Here is an 11,805-nt window from a genome sequence, read left to right on the forward strand (position 1 = left end):
CATTTACTTTCTATTAATTATAAAAAGTTAATTATTATCCTATTTAAAATAAAATCATATATATTGATTAAAATATATTTATTTAATTAAACATTAATTATAAAAACTTAGATATTTATTATTTTTAATTTATCTAGTTAGATATTTTATGTGTTTAATTTTTAAATATCATATTAAAAATTTGTTACTTTATAGGCAAATGATTTTTAATAATATTAGAAAAATAATTCATATCATAATAAAATTATAAATTTTTTTGAATATCTAATAATCATTATAATTATTTTTAGATGTGAATTAAATAATATGAAAAAAATAAAAGATATTTTTATTAGTTTTCGAAACCTGTATATTATAGATTGTAAATAAATAATAAACCTAGATGGATTATAAATCGAATCCTGATTGATTCAAAATTTAAAACATCCAACCGAATGAAATTCACCCCTACATCGAGTAGCTTTCTTTCATTTCCGTCACAAACTTGTGACTTTAACTGCCCATGTTATGAAGTTGCACGTACTGTCCGCAGTGCCCAACCCAATTGCCCGCTCTGCCCTACCTTGCATCTTTCATTTTGCTGCCTCTCTTCGAATATATTTTTCTCTCTAAAAATCGAGACGAAATAATTTGCCCTCTCTCTTATTTTTAGTTTTTAAATTATTTTTGCTTCTATAGATCGGAAGGCGGCTTAAGAAATCAAACGCGGTGGATGGATCGGAGATTGAATTTGATCAGGTAAACGGGAGAATCGCGAGCGAATGGTATTAGGGTTTTGTATATGAAATTGCCAAACTGGGGGAAATCAAGGTTTGGTTGAGGGAAGATTTTTGGCAGACGGTGAACGGTTGGCTTTTGGTGGATGTAGGGTAAGAAAGGGGGAAATCGAACAGGGGGAAAGAAGATAGAAATAAGGAGGGAAAGTTTGATGGTACTCGAACGGGAAAATGCAAGGCTATGCATGGGCAGGGAAGAGGTGAAGAGAGGAAAATAGAACGGCACATGTTGACAGTCCCTACACTTGCCACCGCGGTTCTGAGTGGTGATAGTGGTGCTTCTCTCTCTTTTTCATCTACCATTAGTTCATTTTCAAAGGTATAACATTTTTATACAATGTCTTTGACGTTGATTCCATTCAATTGTTCTTTTATAGTTCCTCCCCCCTTTTTTGTTTTCTATTTTCTTCACTTTTTTCCCATTTTTCCCATTTAAGTGATTAGGAGGAAATGAAGAAAGGGCTTTAATTTTTATTGGGAATTTTGAGATTGAGGCTTGACTTTCCGGGAAAGTGTGGAATGATCCTGATTTTCTTTTATTTTATTGGTTTGGTTTTGAAATTTGTGGATGATTTTGTTGTGCTCGTTTTTGGTAAAATTTAGGGAACGGAATGGGTTTTTGTGGGAGTTTTTTAATTTCGGATTGATTGGTAGGAAGGCATATTTATTGACGTTTTGGGTGGATTGTTTTACTGAGGTGCATTTGTAAGAACGTTCGACTTAGTTTTATGGGTATGGTATGGAGAGTGCACTACAATATAATTTAGTTATGTTTGAGGCGCATATGTCTCCTTTCTTCCATATACTTTTGCCTTAATGTAAACCTTTTGTGTAAAAATCATGAGACAAGAAGGATTCTTTTACTTTTCATCTGCTAGAAGCTATTTTACAGATGTTGTGGTACTTCTATTGACTTATCTGAATTTTTACTGCCTCATGGGTTCTATTACTTAATCCAAGCACAAGGAAATTCCAGCAAGAAAGTATTAGGAGATGAAAGAGATATTTGCATTCCTTATAGATCACTGTAAATGCACCTGAATTTTAGGACTTTGCCTTCTTTCAAGGAGTGCTAAGGAGAAGTATTCACCAACATTGTTGTTGACCAGAACAATGGAAACTTCCCATTTTCAACAGCTTGAAACATGAAATACTCAAAAAGAAAAGAGTTTCTGGTTCGTCATTACCGAGGTTGAGGGGTAATCACCAGACTTATTGTTGTTCAAGATATTTGAAATCTTTCCTATATTTGGAATAGCTTGAATCATGAAGTGATTTACTCCGTTAGGATATAGTTTTGTCTCATTGATTTAGTGAGAGAATAGGAAAATAGTACAATGTAAATATTTATTTGTCTTTACTGGACGTATATATACTTTTATTACCTAGGAATGGAAAGAAAGAAATATATAGTTTTACATGGTGGATTGATGATTGCAAAAGGTTTTACTTCCTTAAATACCTAAGTAACAAATTTTCCTTAACAAGTTTCTTCCCAAAGCTTTTTATGTAGTTTGCAGGGTGTTATTGTTCTGATGGTTTTGGTGCTGTAAATACAATAGTTGCTTCTTAATTAATTATTAAATGCTAGCTTTTAGGTCTTGTTCCTATAAGGCAAGTCCTGGGCTTCTTCGAATGTAACATATTCTACTATAGGTAATTAGTTAGTTTTTTGTATGCATATTTCTTCCCATTTATACACATGGTTTAACTTGTATATGAACGAGAATGTACACAATTTTTCTTCTGCTAAAATGTACATTAGTGGCGTACCTTATTTCTAGCATTTAGTATGAGTCTAGAGAAATGTATTAGCATATCTTCAATGGAGATAGATATGATTATAATATCTGTTAGAAGCAGCACCCTAAACATTTGAAAGTGTGATATAATATCACACTTTCAAATGACTAATTTTTTCCTTGGTTATGGTTGTATAATCTTTGAACATATCTGAATTGCTATAACATGTTTCTGTTAATGATGAACTCTGGTCACATGGGAATAATTTTTGTTTATTAATTATAATATATTGCATTGGATTCTCTTCAGCGTCTTTGAAATAGTACATTCATATGTGTATTAGCTTGTTACCATCTGTTGTCGATTTACCACTGAGAGTATTTCTTTCAAAAATTTGTTCTGTAGCTGACCAGTCATGCTCTAAATGGCACTATATGCAACTTTATTTGTAGATATGATTCTCTGAAGTCTTTCGTATCTAATTAAGCTTGATTATTGGAGTCACAACAGTTCTGAATGGTTGAACAATTTGCATTGCCCACCAATGATTGTTCTTTTCCCTTGGTTCTGTTTGTATTGAATTATCATCTCTACCTAATCTTGGTTGCTTCCTCTATGAGTTAATAAGTTTATGATTTTTAGATATAACTGATCAATGCCAGTCTGGCTGTTGATCCAGCTCGTAGTTCTTTACCCATACAAATTGCTTTATATCGTCACCATAAGCTTCTCCTACCTGGTTAGTTGTTCAATTGTTTATTGACACCACCTATTTTGTTTGTTATAGGATGGACACAGATTCAGTGTAGGTGGCTGTACTCTCTTCAAACCAGCCCAAGATTCTCCACTTTTTATTGGAATAATCCATTCTCTAACTGCTGCTAAAGAAAATAAGTTACTGTTGGGTGTGAATTGGCTATATCAACCTGCTGAAGTAAAGCTTGGCAAAGGCATCCTATTGGAAGCTGCGCCAAACGAGATCTTTTATTCCTTCCATAAGGATGAGATTCCTGCTGGATTGTTGCTTCATCCATGTAAAGTTTCATTCCTTCCTAAAGACGTTGACCTTCCATCTGGGGTTTGCTCATTTGTGTGCCGACGACTTTATGACATTACAAACAAGTGTTTATGGTGGCTAACTGATCAAGATTATATTAATGTGAGTTCTAGATTCTCTTCTAGTTTAGCATACATTTTCTTAAGCTTTGTCGTCAGTAAATTTTCAGTTTACAGGAACTGCAGATCAACTGTTACGTAAGACACGTATAGAAATGCATGCTACAGTGCAGACAGGCTGCTGTTCTTCAAAGCCAATGAATGATCTGACATCAGCATCACAGTTAAAACCCGGTTCAGATAGTGTACAGAACAGTACCCCTTCATTTTCTTCTCAGGGTAAGGGAAAGAAAAGGGAGCATGGGGATCAAGTCTCTGAACCTGTCAAACGAGAATGTATTAATAGAATGGATGATGTGGATTCTGGTCATATTATACCAGAACTTAATTTAAAATTTGAGATTGCAAAAATTACTGAAAAAGGGGGACTGCAAGATTATGGAGGAGTTGGGAAATTGGTTCAGCTCATTATTCGTGAGAGAAATGAGAGGAAAATAAACTTGGTGAGCCGATCAATGCTTGCTGGTGTTATAGCAGCTACACACAAGTTTGACTGTCTTAGTCATTTTGTTCAGCTCAGAGGGTTGAATGTTTTTGATGATTGGATCCAGGAAGTCCACAAAAGGAAGATTGGTGGTAGTAGTGGCTCCAAGGATGATAGATCAATTGACGATTTTCTTTTAACCTTACTCCAAGCACTTGATAAGCTACCAGTAAATCTTACAGTTCTGCAGATGTGTAGCATTGGCAAGTCTGTGAATCTTTTGCGTACTCATAGAAATGTTGAAATACAGAAGAAAGCAAGGAGTTTAGTTGATACATGGAAAAAAAGAGTTCAGGTTGAGTTGGATGCTAAATATGGTCCAAATCAGTCTGTTCCCTGGTCTGATGTTGCTAAATGTGGAATCAAGCACTATAGACCTTCTGAGGTTGCAGTGAAGAGTTCAGTAACACAATTCTCTGCAACTAAAACTGGTTTTGTTAAGCTTGTTCAAGGAGGGACTGCATCCAAGTCTGCTTCTGCAACGCCGGTACCTATGAAGGCATCAACATTGCCTGCTTCAGCCAGAACAAAGGCGCGAAATGCTACTAATGTTGGCACCTCTGATCCTCAAACAACCACAAGGGATGAGAAAATCAACAGTTCTAGTCAATCCCACAACAATACTCTGTCATGTTCTAGTGATCATGCGAAGATGGGGGAAATCCCAGTAAAGGATGATGCAAGAAGTTCTGCAGCTGGTTCAGGAACTGTGACTAAGATCTCAGGTAGCTCATCACGGCACCGGAAATTCATTAATGGTTTGCCGGGGCCATTGGGGGTTCAAAGTGAAACCGGACCATGCAACAATTCTTCTTTGCACAGAAATTCTGCTCCTGGAAAAATATCACAGTCCAGTTTAACATGTGAAAAGGCGGTGGATGCTCCTATTGCTGAGGGTAATGGTAATAAATTCATTGTTAAAATCCCAAATCGAGGTAGAGGTCCAGCACAAAGTGTCAGTGGAGGATTTCTTGAAGATCAATTGGTTACAAACAGCAAAGCTTCTTCTCCTCTGCTTTCAGAGAAGCAGGAACAATTCAAACATAACATGAAGGAGAAGAGTGGTACTTACCAGGAAAATGTTATAACTGATGTAAATAATGAATCCTGGCAGAGCAATGATGTAAAAGATCTGCTGACTGGGTCTGATGAGGGAGAGAGTTCACCCGCAGCTGTTCCTGATGAAGAATACCGTAGAACCGGAGAAGATCTTAGGAAAATAACCGAAGTCACAAAAGTTGCTTCCTCATCTTCTGGAAATGAAATTAAATCAAGGAAGATGCAGAGGGCTTCTTTGAACTCCATAAATACTCTAATTGATAGTTTTGTTAAGTACACTAAAGCAAATGCATGCATGCCAGTTGCGGATGATGCTGGAATGAATTTGCTTGCTTGTGTGGCTGCTGGAGAGATTCCTAAGTCGGATGTGGTTTCCACAATTGATTCTCCACAAAGAAATGCCCCTGTTGTTGAGGACTCTTCCATGGGCAATGATACAACACAAAAACCTTCTGTTGTGTATGAGGTTGTTCAAGATCGAAACTTCTCTGTTGAATGTGTATATGATGAGCATCTGAAGCAGAGTGTTGTTGCTGGTAAATCATGGGCTAAAAATGCAGACAGCATGAATGTTTCCTCTCAAGAAACATCTGGAGTGGAGCTGAATGAGCAGTTAACTTCATCAATTATTGATTTACCACGGACTGCAGAACATTGTCTTGAAAATGGTAGAGTAAAGGAAATAACAACGGCTGTTTTAGTCAATTTTCCCTCTGCAAGCACTTTGGAGAAGACAAGTGATATTGGAGATTCCAAAGAACATCTGGAGAAAAAGGCTGGTGCTGTTGATGATGATGGCAGGTTGGATATTAAACAAAAGAATATCACATTTGGGGCAAATGAAGATAAGGTTTCTGATCTGGGTGTAAACCTTCAGAAAGAAGTGGTTGAAGGATCTGCATCTGCACCCTCCATGGAAGTTGATGTTGAGTGTAAAACAGATGTCACTGAAGGTATGGACAGAGGTTCACATACTCCTGAGAAGTCACCAGCTATTGTTGGACATTCTACCAAAGGAACAGATAAAAAAGCATCGCCTACCGGTTCTAATGATATGATGGAAACTTTTAATGTGGTAAAGGCCGAGAAGGATGTTGAGGCTGATGTTCGTAGTCAAGCCAGTGACAGAGAAGCGAAAACCTGATTGGGAAAGTAATGCTTCTCCCGTTATTGATGTCTTAATTAAACTTGAAGTACTTACTATTTAACTTTTTATTTATTTATAATTAAAATGGATAACTAAATTGTATCTGTTGTGGTTCAGTGGTCCCTGCCCAGAAAGTTGAGCATATGGAGGAGAATTTAGAAGGTAGTGAGTGTCCTGAACCATACTGTGGACTGTCTCCTTGTAAGGCATCCATATTAATAGAAACAGAACAACCTATTAGGCTAAGGGGATCCAATTTGGCTGGTGTAGAGGAGCGTACATCAACCACTGCAGATACTCCTGCTACATGTGCAGATGCAAAAGTAAAATTTGACTTGAATGAAGGCTTTAATGCGGATGATGGGAAATTTGGGGAATCAATTAACTTGGCAGAAGCACTGTGTCCTGCTTCTGTCCAATTAATTAACCCAACACCTTTACCTGTTTCTTTTGCATCTAACAGCGTTCCTGCTTCAATTACTGTTACTGCTGCTGCAAAAGGGCCCTTTGTTCCACCAGATGACTTACTGAGGAGTAAAGGAGCACTTGGTTGGAAGGGATCTGCGGCCACTAGTGCATTTCGGCCGGCTGCCAGAAAGATTTTGGAAATGCCCCTGGGTACAAGTCATGCTTCCATTTCTGAAGCTACTACGGGGAAACAAAGCCGTCCTCCACTGGATATTGATTTGAATGTACCTGATGAGAGACTACTTGATGATCTAGCTTCCCGAAGTTCTGCTTTGGGCTCCAACTCTGCAGCGGACCTTACAAATAATCGTGATTTATCATTTCGCTCTTCTGGGGGACTTGATCTTGATTTGAATAGAGTTGATGTGCCTGTTGATTTAGGTAATCTTTCAACTGGCAATAACTTTAGACTAGATGTCCATATGCAGCCTATAAAGTCATCATCATGTGGTATTTTTAATGGTGAGGCAAGTCTCCGCAGGGACTTTGATTTGAACAATGGACCTGTTCTTGATGAGGTGAGTGCTGCACTAGTTAGCCAGCGTAATAGAAGCAGTAACATATCATCTCAACCACCAGTTTCCAGCCTGCGAATAAACAATTATGAGATAGCAAATTTCTCGTCATGGTTTCCTACAGGGAATACTTACTCGGCTGTCAGTCTTCCATCTATCTTGTTTGATAGAGAACCTCATTTTCCTGTTGCAACTGGTGGACCACAAAGGGTGTTGGGTCCTGGTCCCCCTACTGGTGCCTCTGCCACCCCCTTTAATTCTGATGCATATAGGGGACTTGTCTTGTCATCTTCATTGGCGGTGCCCTACCTATCAACTCCTTTCCAGTATCCCACGTTCCCCTTTGGAGCAACATTTCCTCTTCCTTCAACCAGCTTTCCTGGCAGCTCAGCAACTTACTCTGATTCATCTCATGGTGGGAGGATTTGTTTACCCTCAGTCCATGCACAATTGTTGAGTCCTGCTGGTGCTGTTCCCTCCCATTACCCAAGGCCCTATGTTGTTAGCCTTGTACACAATAATGGTAATAGTATTGCTGAGAATGGTAGGAAATGGGGAAGACAAGGTCTAGACTTAAATGCAGGGCCTGGAGTCCTGGACATTGAAGGAAGAGATGAGACAACAGCGCTTGCATCTAGGCAACTGTCTGTTGTGAGTTCACAGGCTCTGGCAGAGGAGCAAGCAAGGATGTATCAAGTGGCAGGTGATGTTTTGAAAAAGAAGGAACTTGAGGGTTGTTGGGATGGATACAAGCAATCTTCATGGTAGTAGGAATCCTTAAATGTCCCTATCTGGTGACCCATGAAAGCTTGTAAGTCATTAATGTTTTTTTCTTCTCATCTTTTGGCAAGGCCTTTAACTTTCTTCCCTCCATTTTGCTACTTCCATGTCAACTCTTGATAGTGGCAAGGCGGAGAGGAACTTTATTAGAATTACGAATTCTCGTTGTGACCAGATTTATGTTGTATGTTTGCAGTTATTCAAGGATAGGCATGGGCTAACCCCCAGAAGGAACCTGTGTGCTCTTAAGAGGGTGGGTGGTAAGTGAGCCATTTGATGCTGTTCTTAGTTTCCGACCCCCACCTTTTGCTGTATCAACTTTATCATAAAAGAATCTGTCTGGGTTTTTCATGCCAATCGTTCCTTGAATTTGTTATGATGCAGATGAGTTGCCCATTGTAGATATTATAACTGTTGGCAATCATGCGCTATGTTTGCGCAGACATTTGAGAGATTGGTGCCCATACTGGTTTTAGTGCATATCTTTCATGCCTAGGTTCTTTTCCCTTGTAATGGGGTATTAAAACTGAGACAATTGAAGTTTGACGTTGGATTTTTACACGTCATTCATCTTTCTAAAAATTGAAGTTAGGTCTAACCGACTAAGAAGCCAGACTCTGTTTATATTCCTGATCCGGGAACTTGTCAGCAGCTAGCCTACTCACGTGTACTTTATTTCAATTGCTCATTGCTATTAACTATTTATAGGAAATAACATATCACGTGTAAAACCCTACTTTCTATGCCAAACTTTGGATGTTTTGAGTGCGGTGGTTTACATGATGCTTCGTTGGGTGAAACTGCATCTACCAAACTAAACTCATTTATAAAACAGAAAAATGGTTCAAAGACATTATTCAATTGATAGCGCCGAAGTGCTTGTCTGAATGTTTGCAACTGCTTATCTTATTGAGGAGAATATGGGTTGGGCTGGATCGGGCTTAGGCTTAGCAATTTTCTTTTGGGCCAGGTTTGGATAAATTTTTAGGCCCATATTTTGGGTCAGGCTGGGCCTAAGAAATGAGCCTAAAATTTTGCCTGGGCTTGGCCCGAACCCGAAAGGGCCCATGATCACCTCTAAGCCCAGCTATGGTTTTACATATATATACTACCATAGTCCAACCATGGTCTTACGTTCAAGGTGCTATAACCCAGTTATGGTATTTTCATTAAAATGCCACAGCCCAGCTGTCAATTCATTCTTTGCCATGGAACGATCGTACTCAATCCTGCATTCTACTCATTTTAAACATTTAATTAAATTTTCATAATCTTAATTTCAACAACAAAATATGAATAAATACATTATACCATTCCTAAATTAACAAATAATCATGAATTTGTAACCATATGAACTTACCTGGGTTGGATTGTAAAATTGGTAATAGTTCAGAGACTACTCGGCTAATTTCATTTTTTCTCGTTGATCTACGAGCTCTTGATATAGAATGTGAAATTTTTCATTCATTAGCATATATTTCAATTTCAGTCCACTTCACAATTTATACCCTTCAAATTTTGGAATTATACAATTATCCCAACTTTTATAATTTTTGCAATTTAGTCCTTTACCAATTAACTCATCAAATGAGCTGATTTTTCTCAATTAACACATTATCTAAATATTATAAGCTATTACAAAAAATTTGATAAATAGAATTTATTTCCAAACCTTAAGATTTAATCTTCTTCACAATTAGGTCCTAAAATCAATTTCTATTGAAATTTCTTGATAAAATCATCATAAAACAAAATTAAGGCTTAAAATCCATGTTAACTCATTATAAACATCTATCACTCATCAACGGTAACTTTCAAAATTACCCATAATATCAAAAACTAATGAAATAGATAGTTGGACCTAATTGTAAAAGTCTGAAAAACATGAAAATTTCAAGAGAAAAGCAAGAATTAAACTTACATGAAGTAAAAATATAAAAACCAGCTTAAGAATCTCTCTAATGGCTGTTTTTGGCTGAGAATGGAAGAAGAATTGCCTAGAAATCTTTCGATTTCTTTTTATTTAAGCTTAATTTCACAAAATTTACAATTTTGCCCTTAAATCACCTAATTCCAAGATTTTTTTCTGCTTATGCCGCCTCAGCCATTCTTTGGGTGTTTAATTGCCCTTTTAGTCCTCACTTATTTACCATTTATGCTATTTAATCACTTTAGCAAGTTTTGCATATTTTTCAATTTAGTCCTTTTTAATTAATTAACTATTGAAACGATAAAATTTTCTAACGAAACTTTAATACTACCTTAATGACACTCCGGAAATATTTTTATAAATGTTTACGGCTCAATTTATAAAATTGAGGTCTCGATACCCCATTTTTAAAACCAATTAAAATATAATTCCTTCTACACTCAAATCACTATTTCACAAATCTTTCTAAAATCATATTTAACTCGTAAATACTAAATAATAAAATTTACGAGCTTACTCATCAAAATTGGTGACTTCAAATCACCGTTTCCGTTACCACTAAAAATTCTAGCTGTTATAGGTAAATAGCACAGTAATAGCATAGTCTGATCTTCATTGTCAATATGAACCTCAATGTTCTTTAAATCATTTAAAAGAGTAATGAATTGACTGATGTGATCTCTAAGAAGCTCACATTCGTTCATGCGAAACGTAAATAGACGTTGTTTCAACCCTAAGGGACAGTTCTTCATTGCTTAAAAAAAGCACTTCTGACTCTAAAAGCACTTTTGAAAGAAAAGCTGTGAAGAATAAACTGAAATTTTTAGCTTTTCAGAAGTGCTTTTGAAAAGCACTTTTGAAAAGGAGCTAAAAATGAGAAGCTACTAAAAGTTTTAGCTTCTCCTCTCCCAAAAGTACTTTTGGTGCTTAATTACTTTTTTACCCCTCCAATAACATAGTATTTTTCTTTTTTTTCTTAGTGCCTAATTACAAATGTGATAAAATTATTAATTAAAAATAAAAAAATATTTTTTAAAATGCTAATTACAAAGATTTAATGATTATATTTAAATATTTAAAATATAGTTTATATATTCTAATTAAATTTTATAAATAATTAATATTTATTGCTTAAAAATATTTAAAATTTATATTTCATATATTAAAATATTAACAACAAGTTATAATAATTTTTTTATATTCTTACTAAAATATAATAATATTAACTAATTTAAATATTATTTAAATGCATATTTGTTACTTGATATTAACATGTCTAAAATGAACATTTTTATTTCTGAAAAGCACTTTTTGACAGCAATACTAAACATTCAAATTTTAAACCAAACTTTTCAAAAGCACTTCTCAAAAGCACTTTTCCACAGCACTTTTCAAAAGCAATGAAGAACTGGTCCTAAACGGTTAGCCAGAGACTTAGTCGCATAAAGAGTTTCTAACCTTTTCCACAATGCGGATGAAGTCTTCTCCATCAATACCTACTGCAATACCGTATTTGCAAGGCACAATTAGATTGTAGATAATGCCTTTTCATCAAGCTCTTTCCATTCTGTTTGATTTAGATTCTTAGGCTTTTTTTCGGTAACAATCTTTTTCAAGCCGGTTTGAACTAGAATTGCCATCATCCGAACTTGCCACAGATTGAAATTTGTCTCACCATCGAACTTCTCAATTTCAAACCTTGTTGCTGCCATCTCTGAACGGGCTAA

At 36.1% G+C, this 11,805-nt stretch overlaps 1 protein-coding gene across 1 annotated transcript; it reads left to right on the plus strand.

Annotated features, from left to right (window-relative positions):
• The first annotated feature begins 481 nt into the window (after positions 1-481).
• Positions 482-8,884, plus strand: LOC107902540 (uncharacterized). The gene is made up of 5 exons (XM_041103874.1): positions 482-1,095; positions 3,307-3,678; positions 3,746-6,380; positions 6,503-8,179; positions 8,345-8,884. The coding sequence occupies exons 1-4, from the start codon at positions 958-960 to the stop codon at positions 8,134-8,136; spliced, it is 4,779 nt and encodes a 1,592-aa protein (XP_040959808.1). The 5' UTR covers positions 482-957; the 3' UTR covers positions 8,137-8,179; positions 8,345-8,884.
• Positions 8,885-11,805: the final 2,921 nt, after the last annotated feature.

This window comes from Gossypium hirsutum, chromosome D11, assembly GCF_007990345.1.
Source record: "Gossypium hirsutum isolate 1008001.06 chromosome D11, Gossypium_hirsutum_v2.1, whole genome shotgun sequence".
NCBI classification, from domain to species: domain Eukaryota; kingdom Viridiplantae; phylum Streptophyta; class Magnoliopsida; order Malvales; family Malvaceae; genus Gossypium; species Gossypium hirsutum.